At 31.6% G+C, this 21,291-nt stretch overlaps 1 protein-coding gene across 1 annotated transcript; it reads left to right on the plus strand.

Moving 5' to 3' along the window:
* Positions 1-15,989: 15,989 nt before the first annotated feature.
* Positions 15,990-19,943, plus strand: LOC144561620 (putative beta-1,4-xylosyltransferase IRX10). The gene is made up of 5 exons (XM_078310635.1): positions 15,990-16,425; positions 17,063-17,451; positions 18,142-18,383; positions 18,719-19,022; positions 19,488-19,943. The coding sequence occupies exons 1-5, from the start codon at positions 16,320-16,322 to the stop codon at positions 19,695-19,697; spliced, it is 1,251 nt and encodes a 416-aa protein (XP_078166761.1). The 5' UTR covers positions 15,990-16,319; the 3' UTR covers positions 19,698-19,943.
* Positions 19,944-21,291: the final 1,348 nt, after the last annotated feature.

Consider the following 21,291-nt stretch of genomic DNA (forward strand, 5'->3'; position numbering starts at 1 on the left):
AAAAAAACTTTAAGTCCACATAATCTGTATTTGGATGATTATGCCCATGCGCAATTATTTTTAGTATGTTTAACAACAATATTTATCTGAATAATATTTGATCTTACTCTTCATATTAAATTTATAATTTAAAAAATAATGTTTCACAAAAAAAAAAAATTTGAGACCTGATTTATAATTAAACAATTCACGGGACATGACACGTGCAAAATTTGTTTTACACTGTACAAAATAGTTGTTATTTCACAAAACAAATGAGTAAAAAATAAGAGTGGATTGTTTAACATTAGATAACTCCAATAACAATCGGATCATCGGAAGCGGAACAAGGATTTAAAGATAGAGGGGTTAAATATCATTTGTATTGGCCTTTAAAAATATCATTTGTATTTCTGATTTTGCTTTGAACTTTCTAAATTTTAAAGATTTTCTTCCTTTTTTTCTCCACATAGTCAAATCACTAGTTTTGAAAATTTGAGCACTATTTGACAATGATGTGCGAGTTATGATCAGTGTTGTAAAATACAGTTCTATGCGCATATGCGTATGCGGTGAAGAACCGCATAAAAAATAATTATATTTTTTATGCGGACTGCATATCCACATTGAAAAACAGACTAAAAAATATTAGAACCTGTTACCAGATTCTAAAATATCTTAATTCAAATAATTTTATTTATAAAAAAATGATCTGATATTCATTATTAAAACGGATCCGATCAAATTACAAAGACTCATCAGGATGGAGACATCCAGTTAAGTGATTTGTGAAAGGAACCTCCCAGCTTATTTTATAGAGTCCTAAGCGTCTTCATATATTTAATTTGATGCTGTGGTACTAAAGAATAACAAGTCCGGATGCAAACTCATATATATTTGCATTAGTTAAAAATAAAAGGCTTTTGTTAAGTCCAGCTTATTTATTATTTGATTTTGGGCTGTATGTTTTCTTTGTTTTATTATATTGTGAGTATTATATCTTATTTTATTTGATCGTTTATTTTAAAATCCGCATATACAAGTCCGCATAAAAATCCGCATATGCGGCCGTATACCGTATATGCGGTATGCGGTGGCCTTCCGCATACAACATTTTACAACACTGGTTTTGATTTCAGACTCTACAATAAAACCCTTTAAAATTATAATTATATATGGGGGCTGATACATTTAAACTTATTTTTTTATTAAATTTCAGTACATATTTTTTTTTTTTTTTAAAAAAAATCTTCAGAGAGACGAACTCTGAATTTTTGAGTAACCAACAATCTTATAACTTTCTTTTAGCCAACTATTTTGCATGTGATTTAGTACTCCCTGACTTGACTTATATTTCGCCCCTAATTAATAACAACTCTTTAAATGAAAAGACGTAGATATGGAATAGAGATTCTCAAAGTACAGTATAATAGTGATGATTTAAAGTAGAATATAATAAAAAATAGAGGCTCGTTTTCTGGAATAATTATTTTTTTAGTGTTCTAAATATTTTTTTCGATTATTAACACACCATTATTAGTAGACATTCAAGCTACTAATTTTAAAAAAAAATATAACTCTTCAGATGAGATTAAATAACCCTAATAAATAACTAAGATAGACAACTGAGTAAGTTAAATCCCTCTTCAAAAGGATTAACTTATTCCATATATCTGCCTATATCGGTCACTTGCTTTTAAAAACCTTCGCATATACTGTGAAGTCGTGAGAAAGAATCGAATAACCAACAACTGCAAAACTTTTACCTAACCGACTGTGCTTCCTCTTCTTTCTCAGTACAAGTCACTGTCACATATACAAATTCATTATCCGACTTTTCTCTTCTCCAAACAGATTATTTGAGTCATGACTCATGAGCTGTCAAATAAAGTGTAAAATAAAAAGAATACAATAAAATAAGCAAATTAAACCTCATAAAATTAAATTTTAAGTAGCACCAAACATAGCCTCCATGACTTTTGAACGTACCTTTTAATTATCATCCATTCCCCAGTTCCATCTTACTCCACAATTCCCATGCATTTCAAACAGAGGTAGAGGTTTTTTTTTTTTTTGCATAAAGGACCTTGGGAAACAGAGGTAGAGTTTAAATGGAGGTGTGGCCATATCCGTTAAATATCAATTAACGGACTTCCAACTCTCCTTTCTTTTTATTTCTCCAATTTATGCAGAGTTACCTTATTTTCTTCTGATTTGTTTTATTTTTATTTTGTTAATTTTCTATATTAATATTTATATCTTAAAGTTCATGATTTTCAAGCAAAAAAAAGTTCATTATTCAATTTTCCGACAGTTAGTTGTTTTGTACTCGTATTCGTAGATTATGTGCTTCATATTTAAGGTGAATTTGATTTTAAATTTTAATATATATTTACCATCTGTATTCATATTTGTATCCGCTCATTGTCAGACAAATACGAATTTAGTATTATCATCAGCTCCGAATTCGCTCCGTTTTCAGGTCTAGATATATATCTGTTTTCCTTTTCTTTTTCTTTATTTTTATAATTTAGGAAATTTTTTTTTTTTTTTTTTTTTTGTGGAGCGTCCGGGAAAAAAGAATTTTGGGCCAGGCCGGGAGAGTTGGGTCGTAGCCCTCCTGTAACAGCCGAATTATAGATGAGATCCTCCCCAAAATTTTAGTTTGGAACAGCGAAATTATATTTTATTTTTAATTATTGTGAACTCTTTTTAACTGGTAATGAAATATCCTACGGTTTTAGAATTTAGAAAAAAAAAAAATAATAATTCGCAGTGCAAAATTATATATGATGCAAGCTAGATAATAAATTAACTCATATGCAACCTGCTAGCAAGTGCCATATATGTTTTCTTTTGTTGAAAGTTGCTAAAATAGGTTCTTATTTTTAGGCACTAGGCATAATTAAGGTGTATTCCTTGCATATTTTCTTTTAAAGACATACATAGGATGCTTATCCTGGCATCAGTATCTAATGTGGGTTTAGAAAAAATTTGTTTATATTTAGCAAGTCCTAATTTATATGACCATATTTATCGGCTTTCTTATGATATATAGACCTCGTTGAAGACTTTATTATTCTCCCATTTTCTTTTTCTTTCTTCTTATTTCTAGATAGCACAATTCTCTCTTCTGAAGGTTTATTCCTCAAAATAATCCTCGAGAGAACCGGATTGCTGAAGTGTCGTCCATTGAAGAGGAGCAAGAACGAACCCTTCGGATTGGCAACCTGCCATATTGGGTCGATGAGAGATATCTCTGTCTTTGTTTCTTCCACTTTGATTCAGTGCCAATATGCTCTCAGACAGATCCTTCATCTCATTGCAACTTGGTATTTATATAATATATGTCAAGTACATTTTGATTCTATAAACCGAAGGTACATATTTACTCATCATTGTTTGCAAATTTATAATTTTGTAGGGTGAATTTGTAAAGATCAAGAAGTACAAGCAAATAACCCTTTCAAAAGGTTACACCTTCTGGTAAAGGTTATGCCTGGCACCAAAGACCATTTTTTTTGCTTGAAATGGGCAGATTCAAAATGTAAGATGGCAAAGAAAATATATAAATGTAGCGAAATTGGAACCATGAACTGCTCTTTGAACAATGGGAATCAGAATACTACACAGATTCAATTTGCAATAGCAACATGCAAGTACAGGAATATTACAATTTTGGATCATCAAGTAGATTATCCGACATTCCTCTTGATTTTTTTTTTGAGATGAAATATGGAGGTCCAGCCCCCAAATTCCTATTGATATGTAGACACCAGGGGTGTCAAAAGCATTCCTCTTGATTTAATGGATGATATCTTATTTCAGTTACCAGAAGATTCAATCATTAGGCTTCGAATCACATGCAAGGTGTGGGCTTCCATGACAACTACGCCTCGGTTTACCTATCAGCACTTAAAGGAGCAAATGAATCAGAATGACCCAATTGTTGTATTTAAATTTTCAAATGGAGAAGACAAGTTGTGTTTCTTGTCAAATTATAGCACAGGAGGAGCTTGCCCTTTTTGAATATTACATTTTAAGTTACCTTATGGGTTTTCCACATGGAATGATTCGTGTACCTTATTGAACGCATGCAACTTTCTGGTGTGTTTCTATGATACCAGTTTTGTAAATGTTGTGAACCCAACAATATGGAAAACTGCACAACTACCCAAGAGTTTCACCATTTCGAAACAAATAGGTGATCGTATCTCTGTGGGGATCGGATATGATGATTCCTCGGACACATACAAAATTGTAAGAATCGTTGGAAAAATTTTAGGTACAGAGGTTGAGGTTTTTACCCTTGGCGGCAGTTCTAATGCTTCATGCAAATGGAGGCGGCTTGAACGAATTCCAAACTACATTACGGTAAATTATATGGCAGTTTTCTTGAATGGTGCTATTCATTGGCTTCTCCGGTTTAGTAACTATAACAATGGAAAGTCAAAGCTAATTCTCGCTTTTGATGTAAAGACCGATACTACACGCATGTTACCAGTTCCAGAAGGCTTAAGTATTTGCAGATTAGTGGAGCTCGGAGGACGCTTATGTATTATAGAAATTGATAATTGGAATTCTATGGGAGCCAATTTGTATTTCTTGAAGAACTATGCTAATTGTAAATGGATAAAAGGGAAAACTATCAAGGACATCCCTTGCTGGTCCCGGCCTTTTGCAACCCGTGACAGGAAACTTCTATTTCCCCCATACTATTATCACATGAAGAATGGAATGACTGGAAATATTTTCTCTCTATCCAACCCTTCAGCAAGGGCAGAATACTGCAACATCTTTCATGGATGCGCAGAAAGTCTCGTCTCTCCTATTTTGTACCTTCAGAGAAGCAATAATCATTGCGCTGCTTTTTCTATTTTCGGCCAAAAATGGGCTGCTCAATTTCCCATGAATGATCCTAGTTGTTAGTTCGAGTCATGGAAAGTTTAATTATCACGTAGTTTCATTGTTGTTCAATTTGTACAAGAGTCATCATTATATATATATATATGTATGCAGTTATTCCTCTGTTGTTACTGATACACAGAGATAGCTATTGTTGTAGTCCACCGTAATTAGTTTCTCAGTTTACTGTTTATATTATATTCATTGAGGTCAAGCAATTTTAAATATTCATACTTTGGCGTATGTTATGTTTGTTTTTCAAAAGCATGTATTTAGATAACAAGTAGATTTGAGTTCTAAAGGTAGTGTCATCTGGAATTGTACAGAGCAACAATAGAATCATGCCAGTTCTCCAGCAAAATGGGGCCCTTATCTCTCTGATGATCTTCTACTGAACATCAAACAAGCGGGTAACTGCTGGACTCACTTCAGACCCATTTGGGTTTAGACACATTGTCCACACAGAAATGGAATATTAAAATAAAATTGATCTTAAATAAATAAAATGGTCTCGATTCAGTTTGTGGGTGTCAATTAATGCTTCCACCTGAACTGTATCGTCTCCATTGAGCATCTACATCACTGGTATTATTAGAGTTTCTAAAATTAAGCTCAGTAGCAGGCCTGCCTGGCATCGATCTCTCTCCGACTTCCTTTCACTTAGAACTATCAAGCCCCCCACGAACTATCGAAACCTCCATGATTAGGCCTTCATGCTTGCTTTAATCTATTGTTCATGGTAGCACACTCAACTATGGCTTCTGAATAGAATTTGTAAGAAACGGTACTTGATTTTGACCTCATTTCTTGAGAAATTTCTTCAATTAAAAGATGAAATTGCAAATTAAGGAGTTGCAGTTGTATTTCAGGGTCAGCTGCTAGAACTTCCTGCAATTTCATCTGTCCTGCTCTGAAGGCTGAAGACATCTTTAAAATTTTACTTAAAAGATGTTTAGGATGTATTAGTTATGAACTTTATGATGATATTTGTAGATATATCATTAAAAAAGGAATTGAATAAGTTCAATTTAGGCAGATTTATTTTGCACAGTGCTTATTATATATGAAATTCCTTTTATAATTCGATTATTATTATTTTTTTAACAGCAGGTGTAGAGGGATCCTTTTTGGCGGTTTTGATCTTAAAACCTACAGTAATATACAAAGTTATAGTTTTTTTTTTTTTTTTTTTCTGGTCATGTTGTATCTTTTTTTTTATTATTTGATTATTTAATGAAATGTTTGTTTAATCTCATATGGTTGATCCAAATTGTTACAAATATGTTGGGAGCAAAGGTTATAGCTAGTACTGATATTCCTGTGCATTATTTTCTTACTTCCAACTATATCTATTGTAGTATTAGTAAACAATTATTATTATTTTGTCTTCTCTGCAACCTTTTACTAATAGAACAGAACTTCATGAGATCTTTTTGGTATTCATTAATTATCAGTTCACACAATATTCATGATATTATTCAAACGGTAAATGAAGAGACCGCCAGACCGGCTACACTTCTCTGTTTAACAGACCGTCAAAGTATAGTTCAAAGTGCAGTTGCGACGAATTTATAAGTGTAAATATTAGATTTTGATAATTAGCAACACATGCACTGATGCACACCAACAATGATAGTCTAAAATCAAACATTTGTTCTTTAATTATTACACAAATTTCAAATGAATACAATCACACAAAACCATTAGTCAAATAAAAAATCAAATGAACGGATTAATATATATAAAACAATACAATAATTTTTTGCACAAATTTATTTAACAAACTTCTTCTACAAACATTAATGGCGAAATTGCTTGCATGTGACTTGAATTCTCCGATTTCTCTATTCCTTTACCGTCACCTTACGACCCTACTATATAAGCTTAAAACCTCCCCTTCCAATATACGCCGTAATTTTCAAAAACCCTAATCCTAATCCTAACCTAGTTCAAACGACTTCGCTTTCCTGCGCAACCATGGCTCGCCGCAACTCCAAGAAAATCTACGACGGCATGGAGGAGGAAGTGCAAGGCCGGCGACAGGTTACCCACGACATCAAAGAGAGAAACGAATTAGCCAAAACTTATATTGTTTTTCTCTTTTGCATCTAACTTCTAAATCCAGGTAAAGAGATATTACAACTTCATTTTTTTAAAAGAGAAACACATATGTGGTGCTCAAAATAAGCATGCTCACGCTATAATTTATAAGTATGTATAATCAATTTCAACCATTGGATGAGATATGGACAATGCTAGATGAACATAACAATCTCTACTGAAAATATACAGAACCATGTTTTTAGAAAACCACGCCGTAGAATATATCGCCGTGGTTTTTTGTTTTAAAATCATGCACGCTGCAAAATATCATTGTGGTTTTTAATTTTGAAACCATGCCACATAATATATCGCCGTGGTTTTCACAAAATGCATAATGTATTTCCGATACTACATATATCTAACCCTACTAATTTATTACGCATTTATGTCACGATCCATAAATTAATGAATGAAATTAAAGATTTGATAAAAAAAAAAAAACAGAGAGAGAGTAAAATCTCTGTTTGATTAATTTGTTGCCGTACGTAATCCATAGATGAAAGAGATTAAATAATCTAAATCAGGTACGATCTCAACCATCCGATTTGAGATGAGAATTAAACTATGCAAAAATTGAGTGTTTACTCATATAAACTTTACAGTTTTAAAAATGTTTCCATCCAAATTGGAAATTACCAAACTAGAATAGTTAATCATCAAATTAAACTCATTTGTTTGTTTCCCATCAAAATATTTTCTAGGTCCTTGAAAAATTAGTATTAAAATGATTTATTAAATTTGTAGGATTTAAATCATTTGCTTCTTATCTCCTGAAACCTCTGGTTCCATAATTCTAATTCACAATATTCGTATATGTTACAAATAAGTCTATAAAGTTATAATTTTATTTTTATATCTCAAAAATATAACAAATGTGGATTATTTTTTGCCTCAATTCTGCACTCTTTCAATAAATGAAAATTATTGGCCATCGTCATTACTTGTCTAGTGAGTTGGCTTGACATTCAAAAAAAAAATGATGAGGGCTATTTTGGTGGCTGATAAGCGAAATTCATATATATAGTTTGATATAGTTTTACCTAGAAAACTTGATCAAAATACATTGCTTTTGTATTAAAATCAGTGTTCTAAATAGCTAGCTATAGCGCCGCTATAGTGTTTTTGGACCCTAAACGCTAAGCTATGGCATCAAAACGCGCTATTTGAGTTACGGACGCTATAGCGGTAATAGCGGTCCGCTATAGTGCATAGCGTGTAGCGCAAATAACACGCGCTATGCAACATGAGTTTTTTTTTTTTCTTTTCAATTTATATGGACTTTAAATAAAGGCTCAGATTGGATTTTAACCGTGATTTATTTTTTGCAATTGACATACTAAGCTTTATATTAAACAATTAATTATTAAATGAGAGATCCATCAAACGAAATCAAATAAGGAAGCTACAACATGCTATGCAACATGAGATGTTTTTTTTTTTTTTTTCTTTTCAATTTATATGGGCATTAAATAAAGGCTATTGAATATATTAATATAATTCTTGAAGTAACAAAATGATACTTATAGTTTGAATATTTAATTTGAATATATTAAGATAGTTAATTATGCCATGACGTCTAGGTTATTTTAAAATTTAAATAGAAAAAAGATAAATTACATCATGATGCTGAATATATTTTGAATAGAAAAAAAATCGATAGTTTATGATATTAGTATTATTATGAATATTTTGAGTCGCAATTTAGACTTTGTATTAGTTCAATATGAATATTATAATTTTTTAATCAATTTGATGTTATTTATTGTTCTATGAGACTTAAGATAATGTTGATATTTAGTACAAATATATGATATAATTTTTATAAAAATAAAAAAAACGCTATGTAGCATAGCTTTCGCTATAGCTTTTTTTGTAGGCTTCCCGCTATGACGCGATAAACACTATTTAGAATCTTGATTAAGATTGAGGTTTCTGTCATTAGTTTCCATTTATTTGCAGATGATGTACTTGAAGATGGAAATTAAGAAGACGAAAACACACGAGAAAGAACAATAAATAGTCAACTAAGCCCACGAAGGCCTCTACTTCAGCTCTGACATTGGGCTCTAACAAGATGTACAAGATGCTCCTCTCTCTGCCTAGGCAGAAATCTTTACTTCGGCTCTGACTTCGAGTAGAAGGAGAAAATGTTGAAATTATCATTCTCGGGAGCAGATCACCTGCTCCCGGGGTGCAGGAAAATTCTGCCCCTTCAGTCACTGCGGGGTGAGGCCGGGTGGGACCGGGTTTAGGATTTAGAGTTTAGAATTTAGGGTTTAGGGTTTAGGGGGTCCACCAACAGTGACTCTGGGAGGCAGACGATTCAATCCCATCATTCTCATTGTCTTGGCACTAAAAGCAATTTAACTGGTTGTAAATACGTTTTTTTTTTTTTTTTAATCAAAAATCACTATATAATTTTTTTACAATGAGTATCAAAATTCTACACTACATTAAATATTCATAGTTTCTTCCTCTGTAACTGCAAGGTTGAGACCAACAGCATACGCCATGCCACACGAAATCAAGCCAAAAAAGGTTTCACTATAGAAAAACTAATTGGCAAAACTGCCTTCAAGGTGACTCACACTCATGACTACTTGTGACTTGTGAGTTATCAAGCATACATAATATCATCAAAGTACATAGAAAATATTATTTTTGTCACTAACTTAAAAGTTAATCCTCACAATTAAATAACAAACGTAAAACTAAATGGTAAGCATGTCTTTGTCTTTGTCTTTGTCTTTATCATCAATCGCATACGGTAAGCATGTCCTTCCAATAGGTACATTGAAATTAACATTTTATAATACATATGTTGACCATGATATATATTGAGGCTTTAAACCAGCCAAGGGCTTTTAATTATTTACCCGATCTGTATGACTATATAGTATATTCAATAAAGTTGGTATGGATAAGAATTATTCGTTAACTTAATAGGTATAGGTATAGATAAAAAAATTGTTAGTTTATGAGGGTAAGAATATGAATAAGAGCTATTTGACACTTATAAAGTAATTGATAAATATTAAATTATATATGATATTTTTTATTTAGAGTGAGGCTATGATACTATACCTAGCATGGATTGGTTCATACTACAGCTCAATATTTTTGTTTTTAAAATTTTAACGGTCGATCCGAACTATCCAACATAGTCACCATATGACTATGTACTTGTAAACTAAATTTTATTTTTTTTTTTTTGAATTTTTTTACTATTTTCTTTTAGATGGATAGAAAATCATTGTTTTTGGATGGTTCAGAATTTTCGGATCAAGTGATTTTCTATCCATCTAAAAAAATATATAAAATTTAGTTTATAAATACATATTAATATGAAGACTTTCAAACTGAAGATTTGAATCTATATCGTAGGTTAATATGTGTTATGCAGGGTACTATAGCTAGCCTCATTCTTTTATTTATACATATACTATATAATTTTAATTTAATTATGTAAATTACGATAAATTTAATTCTTTTTCAACATTTATATTTTTAGTAGTAATTTATGAGAAATTTAATTATATAACATTTTGTATCATTATATTTAATTAATAATTTATAATTTTCAAACTAATGGAATAAAAAATTAAATATTTATATTTGTTATATTAGATATGATTAATATATATATTTTTTATATTTTTAGATTAATTTTATAATATATTAATTTATTCAATAATTATATGTTATCTTAACGAGTAAAGATAGCGTATTAATCAGTCCAATACTTAATGAACACAGTAGAATATATATATATAAAACTAATTCAAAACTCTATACAAATATGAATATGAAAACGTCTTCATCCGACCCATAATGTGTCCATTAACCCCCAGAAAACCAGCCATATCGATTAACACGTGGGATTTTATTTACTAAGATCCATCGTATCACATTAATTTGTTCAAATTTGGTTGGTCATATAATGAGTTGCTAGCTTTTTTTATGAAATATAGGTGGATAATACAATATTTGAGAATGAGGAAGACGAAAACAGTCAAACAGAGGAGAAAGTTTTTGATTAATTTGCCAAGGTTTGAGGAAAATGCTGAAAATTGACTTGAGAATTAGAAAATCCGTATGAGATGTAATTTGGGAAAAGAAGAGTGATAATTTTGCTTTTAAAACTAATTAGCTATGTATTTAATTTGATGCCCATATAATGTCTCCTTTGCCGATGTCATCTTGGTTGCAAAACTATACTGCAGCTGGGATGCAAAAATGTGTATTGACGATTTATAAACTACCAGCAAATAAGTTAGGTAAAAATATTAATAATATTATTTTAATTTTATATGATACACAAGTCATATATATATATATTTTTGTTTTAACTCTATTATTTATATCTATATGCACTGCAAAAACCAAAATAATATATATATATATATATATAGAGTTAGGCTGGGGTGCTATGGATAGCATAGTGGCCTCTATGCTACGGCTCAATATTCGAGTTTTCAAAATCCAAACGGTCGATCCGAACCGTTCATCTTATTCTCTATATTAATATCTGCTTGGAGACCAAATTTTATAATTTTCTGAATTTTTTTACTATTTATTAAGCCACATTGAAAATCGCTAATCCAACGGTTTTACTGTTTTGTGCAGCCACCGCTGGATCAACAATTTACCGGATAATTAAGATCATTTTCTGTAGTGCTGTAACTGCTGTCGCACTAATTATTTGATATGGAACGGGAAAGAGAAGGTACAATAATCATGGAGGCATAAGCATCTTTTAATTATTGCATTATCCTCGCTTTAGTTGTCGGTCCCCAATTTGATCTTCTATAACACATTTATATATGGGGAAAATGATGCAATTGTTTGACAGCTAAGAACTATTTAATAGGGCAATTGATTTATATGACCAAATGTTGCCTTTTGATGGTCTCGGATCTGTTTATTTTTTATAATTGAACAGCTTTATTTTTTGTATTACATATTTGCATGTATGATTGCGTAAATTTTTCCATGTTACGGTTCGTTTTATTAATTTTCATTTTTTTTTCAAATTTAATCTATGCAAAAAATTGTAAATTAAAGGAATCCTAGTATAATATTAATTGTTATGATTGTTTTAAGGTCAATTAACTCTCATACAATATTATCTCTTACCTTTTGGCATTTATTTAAAAAAAAAACTGATCTCGGATTATATGCATGTTTAATTAATTGTTATGGAGCAGAGCATTTTGTTAAAATGATGCGTAATAGTAAATCAAGTGTATCCAACAAAATTCAATTTATACATATAATTCTAAAACTTTGGTTTGATGTCAGAAAATTATTAGCAAATCTCGTTACATAAATTGATACCTTACCATCCAAATTCCAAAAGCTAAAAAAACACGGAACATTTCAGGTGATAAAAAGGCACGCATGTTTCGTTCATGTTTTTTGTTTAAAAGACACGCATCTCAGGTGAAAAAAGAAGAAGAAAAAGACCCATTTTTTCTCAAATTTGACGCGCTTTAATGGGTCGAGTCAAGATTATATGGAAGTGGACCAACCTAGATATACTCAATTTCTTTAATGAATTTAAAATTACATATTCTCCCTCTAAAATTCATAATATCATATTTAGAGCATCTACATCCCTGAAACTATTAGAGTTTCTAATCTGACGTGGCAGTTTCTAATTCAGTTTCAGAGATGTGGGAGAGTTTCTTATTTAGAAACTATGCAGAAAAGTTTCTTATTAAAAACTGTTTATAAACTCTATGTTGGCCAAATGATTGGCTCAAATTGTTTCTCCTTTTTAATTTGTTGCTGACGTGTCTTAATAGAAACTCTAAAATGAGTTTTAGGGATGTGAGAGTTAGAAACTTTAAAGACCATAATTTCTAAATAGTAGTTAACAGTTATTTAGAAATCATTTTGAGTTTTAGGGATGTAGATGCTCTTACCCTTGTAAATTTTAAAAACTCACAAATTTACCCAATTGGTTGCATTTTTTTTTCTTGAATCTCATTTTAAATTTAGAAAGTATTGACTTTACTCTTTATTAAAAAAAAAATGTCGCAAAGAAAAATATCTAGTCTTTTAAATAATTATTTTTTGAGACAAAATATTTATTTCTCTGCTTGTAACATATACATAGTGACATTTAAGCATACGATTGTATTGTAACAAGTAAAAAAATAAATCATTTGTGTACATAACCGGTCAATTAGAAGACTGAACATTTCTCTTAAACATGCTTACATATTTTTTTAATAAGTTTCTAATAAGAAAAAAAAGGCAATAAAGTAGTTAAATTTGTTAGTTTTTGAAATTTAGAAGGATAAATATGATATTACGATTTCAAAGAAGAAAGCCATAATTTTGATATTTTTGAAGGATGTGTATGAAATTCTCCGTTTTCTTTTTCGTTGTGGAGGAAATGTGTGTGAATGGGTCAGAGTTCTTTGTTTGGTCTATGAATATCTATTATTTAAAAAGGTGATCTCTAACTACCTCAACTAAACAAATCCCCACACACAAAGGGAAATGAATTTGACCTCCATTGGTATTCAGTGAACCTTCTTAACATATTTTTTTTTTCATTTTTTCTATATCATAAAATTTGAATTATTTTAGGCAGAGGAAAAATTAGAAAATTTAGGTTGGAGGTTTTAAATATAAAGTGCATAATGTGTGTTTACTGAAATTTAAACTCAAATCTCTACAACTACAATTACAAAATTAAAATTTTGATTACTTAATTACAAACACACATTTAATATTTTTATGAGAGAGTGAACTATATAAAAGCTTAAAAATAATAATTAAATATACATATATATAATTAAAAAATTAAATTATCTTTAAACATTCTAACTTGACTGTAGATTCGTCCTTAATTTTAGCGACATGTAATTGTAGCAAAATATAATTATGACACAATATATAATTGTAGCTACAAAACTGAATAAAAAATAAGAGAAAGAAGGCATGCACTGTCGGCGGAAAATTAAATTATTAAATAATATTTGAGAATAGCCACGAAATTTTTAATTAATATAATTTAATAAGAACGGGTTATTTCCTTAGGTTTTGCATTGATTGACCGTACAATAGGAATAAAGTTTATGCCTACAGCGAAATTTCACTAGGCAATGGAGAAGGTTAGTTAATTAGGTTAGCTAATTAATTATTTAAGTAATGGGCTTAGACCACAAAATTTTAATGGTTTTATGAAATAACAATATTACATAAGGAGGGTTCAAATGCACCCAAATTTTTGTGCACCTAAATGCACCCTATCTTTTTTCTTTCGTTTTCAAAGTCCGAATAGTCAATCCGAACCGTTATATGTGATCTATATATTAAGATGTGCTTGGAGACCAAATTTTATATTTTTTGAAATTTGTTTATTATTTATTAAGCCACTTTGAAAATCGCTGATCCAATGGTCCAGAAAATGTAAAATCAGCGATTTTCAAAGTAGTTTAATAAATATTAAAAAAATTTCAAAAAATGTAAAATTTGATCTCCAAACACATCTTAATATATAGATCGCATCTAACGGTTCGGATTGACTATTCGGACTTTGAAAATGGAGAAAAATGATTTGAAAAATAAAATACATTTAGATGCACAAAAATTTGGATGCATTTGAACCATCCTCATATTACATTACCCATCACTTTATACCAATGATTGATTTAATTCTTCTATGCAAATAAGCATATTCCCCCATGTGCAATGGCATGTCAAATACCTTGCTTCCTTTTCAGAAAGGAGCTCTCTCTTCTGTACTTCCTTTGAGGGTTGCCTTTGCATAAACTTTTCCAACCAGCCATTTTTATTTGATAATTTATTGATATGGCAGTTTTCAATAAATAAATAAAATTTCTTTTTCCCCTAAATAACATGAGGAGGATTCCAATGCCTGATGCTTTTCATATCTCATCATACCTCATACTGTATATTTTCGTTTTCAAAATCTAAATTATCGATCCAAACCGTTCAACATGATATTCGTATTAAATTATGGTTGGAGATGAAATTTTATAATTTTTAGAATCGTTTTACTATTTTTTAAGATGGATATAAAATCATTGTTTTTGAACAGTCCAAAAACAGTAATTTTGTACCTATCTTAAAAAATAGTAAATTTTTTTTTTAAATTATGAAATTTCATCATCATGCATATTTTTGTATAAAAGTCATGTTGAGCAGTTCAGATTAACAGTTTGAACTTTAAAAACAAAGATATAAAATATGAGGTATGATGAGGTATTGAAAACCGGATAGAAGCTATCTGGTGATAATTTATTCAAAACATTAAAGACAAACAACGCGATTAACTGTGCAGTAATTCAACATAGAAACAAAACAGGTTTTGTGTTTTAAAATTATATTATACCTAAGACACATCAACTAATCAACACATATCTTATAAATAAAGAGAGAGAGAGAGAGAGACATGATACAAAAACATCAACACATTACACATATCTTTCTATTGTTTGTACATTATAGTTTTTTAAAATAGGCAAACACCTACTTTGAAAGCTTTCTTTCTTAGAAACTGAATTGGTCAAATAAAAAGATACTAAAATTATTGTTATATTTGTTGGACTATATATGTTTGGAATGCAAATACAGTAACAAAACCACATATCGAAAACCAAAAAAAAAACATTAAACTTCCGACAAAAATAATTTACAAAACTATGTTTCTAAAATAATATTTATAATGAAAATCAATTATAATTTATAACGTACAAATTAGATTAGAATATATTTTTATAACGATACATATCTATTATTAAATAAACAAATATATAATAAATAAAATGAGCAAGCTTTGTCGATATTATAGAACATGCTAATACAACTTGTAGATGTATGCCAAAAACATCATTGTTGTTTAGGGGCAATAATAAAAAAAAATATCATATATTTTCAAGAGGACCTTTATGAAAAAATTATTTCCTATTAGAAAAAGCCTAGCAGCTTCTGCTTCTGGTATATTTCACTAGAGGCTAACCTCGCACCAAACCAAAATCCAACTCATGATCACACATGGCCGAGAAATTAATTCTTTTCCTAACCTTTCTCCTTCCTACTCTGTAGAGAGAGAAATAGAGCTGTATCTCTCTCTAAGTCTAACCCCAACCTCTTCTCCTCTTTTAAGCTACAGAAGCGAGAAAACCTCACCTCACCCACTTTTTCTTTATTTTTTATTCTTCTCTCTTTCGGGGACGCGGGAAGAAGGGGATAAAGTTCTCAGCTTTCTCTGCTTCTCGTAGTTGCATTTAAGCATCAATTCACCTTTGCTTTGAAATTGGATTATAATCTGAGAGGTGAAGAAGTGCAATTCAATGGACAAGGCGATATGGGTCTTGCTCCTTTTCTTTTGTTACTTTCTAATTGGGAATCTTAGTGCGCAGGAAATTGAACATAGTGAAAGGGCAGAGAGAATTTCTGGTGAGTATTTTTTTTGTTAATTTTTGTTTTTGCAACAGATAAAGTTTTAAACTTTAAAAATGAAGCAAATTTAAGGGCTTCACACCCATAAACATTCATTTTTTAGTATTTTTTTTGTTAATTTTTGTTTTTGCAACAGATAAAGTTTTAAACTTTAAAAATGAAGCAAATTTAAGGGCTTCACGCCCATAAACATTCATTTTACTTTTCTCCGTTTTTCAATAAACAAAGTACTAAGATTGAAATTATATGGACATTTTTTAGTATTTTTAGATTGCATAAATAGTTTCCAGACCTCACTTTGGAAAAAAAGGATCTGAAGATGATCCTGAATTGGCTGTGCTTCTTTCTTAGATGGGTTAACTGTTAAGTTTAATTGTAATATTTTTCTGAAACATGTGTAATCTTTTAGGCTAAGTTTGTGTTTAGGTTTAAACACGCACAACCAATTGCATCAAATCCAAACATTATATGTGTACAATTTCATTTAACCTTTTCTTAAAAAATGTATATATATTCTGGAAATCTAACATAATAAACTTGAGAAGCTAAAAGCAAAAGATGACAATTTAATTTAGTAACAAATTATGCAACTTCACTAGATAATTAGTAACAAAATTATTCTTTTGTACCGCAGGAAGTGCAGGAGATGTCCTAGAAGATAACCCAGTGGGTCGGCTAAAAGTTTACGTGTACAACCTCCCGAGCAAATACAACACAAAACGTGTGAAAAAAGACCCCCGATGCCTGACACATATGTTTGCGGCTGAGGTTTTTATGCACAGATTTTTGCTAAAAAGCCCAGTGAGAACTCTAAATCCTGAAGAGGCTGATTGGTTCTTTGTGCCAGTGTACACGACCTGTGACCTCACCCCAAATGGGTTGCCATTGCCGTTTAAATCACCACGAATGATGCGAAGCGCGATACAGTTGGTTGCGTCGAAGTGGCCTTATTGGAACCGGACTGAGGGAGCTGATCACTTTTTTGTGACGCCTCATGATTTTGGAGCATGTTTCCATTATCAGGTAATAATGTCTCATCCTTGATGTCCTAGGCTAGTTCGTGCTGGTATGAGTCTGGTATGGAGAAGTTGTGGACTTAAACACTGGTATAGCAATGCTGCTGACAAATGTAGCATGGGACTGGTATGGCACTTGTTAGAAAGCAAGCATGTGCTGTTGTATAGTCCAGCTTGTATGGATTGGCACTGGAAGTGGTACTGAGTACTGACCATTTTATATATATTTGTTGGTATTGGGTGCCATTGGGTCGCAGACATACGGGCCCCACGGAATGGCTCTTTAGAGGGGCATTTTGTGGCCCCATATGTGGCACTCGGTATAATTGACAACTATTGTAGCGGATGTAAAGTACTAGTGCAGCACTACTAGCTATTTCTGAATATACCAAAACTGGAAATATCTTATTCATTTCAAATTTACTTACTGGAAGGGTACACTTGAGTTGTAGCAGTTTCCTAGGGAGGATGGTGCAAATTACTAAATCTGAACATTTCAGTTATGTAAAATAGGCGTTAATAGTTACTATATTAATCTATTTTTTATTTTTAGAAAAAAAATGTCAACAATGAAAAAGGCAAGCATTTTTTTGGATCGAAAGCTCACTGAACAGAATTTCAGAAACTGATTTTGCAATTATGAATACAGCTTTTTAATAGAGCAAATATCTTTTTTTTTTTTTTTTTTTTAATTTAGGAAGAGAAGGCAATAGATAGAGGTATTCTCCCCTTACTTCAACGGGCCACACTTGTACAGACATTTGGTCAGAGGAATCATGTATGTCTGAAAGAAGGGTCCATCAATATCCCTCCCTTTGCGCCACCTCAGAAAATCTGGGCCCACATTATCCCACCTGATACCCCTCGGTCGATTTTTGTCTATTTCCGTGGTTTATTCTATGATGTTGGTAATGACCCAGAAGGAGGCTATTATGCACGGTAAGCTTCTCTACAAAATTCCACATGCAAACAAAATGGAAAATATCATCTGTTCAATTCCGTCTGTACATTCTTCCTTCACAAATACTCAAACTCACTCTTGTTATTATTTTTCTCCACATTTATGAGAGAAATAAAAGGTTATGTTAATATTTTCAAAGAAATTGGTTAATGCACCTTATAGCTGACAGTCACTTGCATGATATTTGATATATCTCTGTGTACATGATATGTTAAGTTTCAAATTGCATGATATTTTTGAGATTTGTGTAGGGATAAAATGATTCCTTGTGCATTATTATTCACTTTCTGTTTCTGTTTTTTTCATTCCCTAGTGGGGCCCGTGCATCAGTCTGGGAGAACTTCAAGGACAATCCACTATTTGACATCTCAACTGAGCACCCAGCTACGTACTACGAGGACATGCAGCGGGCTGTGTTCTGTCTGTGCCCACTGGGTTGGGCCCCGTGGAGCCCACGCCTTGTTGAGGCCGTTGTCTTTGGCTGCATTCCTGTCATCATTGCTGATGACATTGTCCTCCCCTTTGCTGACGCCATCCCTTGGGAGGAGATCGGTGTCTTTGTCGCGGAGGAAGATGTTCCCAGACTAGATACCATACTGACTTCCATACCGACGGAGGTAAGCTCGTTTGGTTTGTTTGTGAAGAGTTTGTTCTAGAATGACTACTTTGCCTCACCATTTGTAAACAATTAAAGAGGACAAAGTTGTAGGGATCTTCTTTGTTTTTTGTACTCGAAACAAAAGTATACCTAACATAATGGTCTTCTGAATATTTTGGTAAATTAGCACAAGGTCAACTTGTGAATTACTGAAATTTTGGTTTCTGTCCTCATCAAAAGAGATTAGGTACTGACAGTAGTGCAAGTAGCAGTTCAACTACAAGTTCCTTGTTCATCAAGAATTAGTTGTAAAGTAACCTTTTTGTTCCAAATATTCACACAATAGAACCTCAACAATTTATCAGAAGTATAAAAATAACACTTCTGGTTTTCTATTGAGCTAAAAAAATTCTCTCAAAAAGTTGATAAGGCTGAATTACCAAAATGCACCTTATACTGAGTGGACTCTTACATCATGCCACAGATTATCTTGAGGAAGCAGAGATTGTTGGCTAATCCAACCATGAAACAGGCGATGCTGTTTCCTCAGCCAGCGAATCCTGGGGATGCTTTTCACCAGATACTAAACGGGCTGGCCCGCAAGCTGCCGCATGATCGAAGTGTATATCTGAAGGCGGGCCAGAAGGCCTTGAACTGGACTGCAGGGCCCGTTGGGGATCTTAAACCTTGGTAGGCTGTACAGTGCTGTTTGCCTGAGTTAGATTTTCTATTCTGGTATATAGAATGATTTAAATGTACATTGTTTTTGCAAGAATTATTTTATTCTATAGTGAAGGTTATATAGTTATGTCTTGTATTTTGTTTACATACGTAACAGTACATAAAATGTACAATTCTGCCTGAAGAAAATGATTCATAGTTTATAATTCATAACTGATACAGATATAATAAGTTGGAAGCTATCTTACTCTTACAAAAATAACAGTGTTGTAACTTTTGTAATGCTCAATGTTAACTTTCTATGTATAAAATTAATGAAATTGGATAGTTTCAGAGGTTGAACATAACTTGTGCTGAGGATGTTTATTGGTTGGTTTGTTCAAACCGACCGAAATAATACACAACCAAATTTGTGTAAATATAAACCAAGATTAAATGAATAAACCAGTTAACCAAATTGGAAACCGAATGTTGTTGGTTCAGTAATTAAAGGGATGCTTGCCTTATTCGGTTTTCAATTGTATTGTTTGGTTAAAAATAAAAATAAAAATCAAACAAGCATAATGTTTAAATTAAACTGAACTAAATAAGCCCAACAAACGAACCGTTTTAACTTAAACTAGTTGGTTTACTTAAAAATAAAATAAACCAATGTTTGCACACCCCTACTAGTACATCAAGGGGGACATGACAGAGTCAGCCACAAAAGAGCGCAATTTTTTTACCATGATCCAAATCTTGTTTTATCCCTGGCCCAGCAGGCCCGCTAAAAAATATTCGCAGTTGCAATATGAAACGAGATACGGAGGGTAAAGACGGAGCCGGATTATCCCACGGATATCCGCTCCGAATCCGTTTAAAACGGATACAGATAATTCCAAATAAAGATCCGGATATTTATTGGATATGATGAAATAAACTGGATATGGATACAGATAATTTCGTAAGAGCCTAAACGTAGCGGATATCCGTATACATCCGATTCCTTCATCAGTGAATTGATTTTATTATAAAAAACATTATTGAATTGATTTTTTAAAAATTAATTTTAATTATTTTAATAGAACAAACATTATTGAATTGATTTTTTTATAAAAAAACAGCTCCACTGAGAAAGAAATAAGTAGAAATAACTAACGTAAATTTTTTAGAACAAAATTTAAATTATTCTTCCATCGATTCCTTCATCGGTGAAGTTATTTTTTTTTATAAAAACCAAACTAATAGTGTTTGTTTTATTAAAATAATTAAAATTGATTTTATTTTAGAAAAAAATCCGGACCATGTAGTAGTAGTACGGATCTAACTTTAATTTTTTTTTTTTTATTGTTAGTGGGTTACCCACTAAGAAATATATTGATGATAAAAAAGTTTACAGTGTCATGGCATAGTCCAAGTGGACTTCTACTATGATGGTCTCCTATCTATATATATTCAATTATTATTTACATCATATTAAATTTGAAGGAGGTCTCTTAAACCCAAATAGGTTTCCCTACTGTCTAAGCCTCTAATCTTTCTCCTTCTAACCAAATAGGATCCAGTTGTGGACATCCATTGCCACTGCATCTATTAACATATAGTCTGGCATCCTCTTTTGAGAAAAT

This window comes from Carex rostrata, chromosome 11 (assembly GCF_964058835.1).
Source record: "Carex rostrata chromosome 11, lpCarRost1.2, whole genome shotgun sequence".
In the NCBI taxonomy this organism is placed as follows: domain Eukaryota; kingdom Viridiplantae; phylum Streptophyta; class Magnoliopsida; order Poales; family Cyperaceae; genus Carex; species Carex rostrata.

Coding starts and splice junctions, on each gene's coding strand:
- LOC144561620 (XM_078310635.1), top strand. CDS start 16,320: ATGGACAAGGCGATATGGGTCTTGCTCCTTTTCTTTTGTTACTTTCTA. Junction 16,426..17,062: donor AAGGGCAGAGAGAATTTCTG/GTGAGTATTTTT, acceptor TTTGTACCGCAG/GAAGTGCAGGAGATGTCCTA. Junction 17,452..18,141: donor GAGCATGTTTCCATTATCAG/GTAATAATGTCT, acceptor TTTTTAATTTAG/GAAGAGAAGGCAATAGATAG.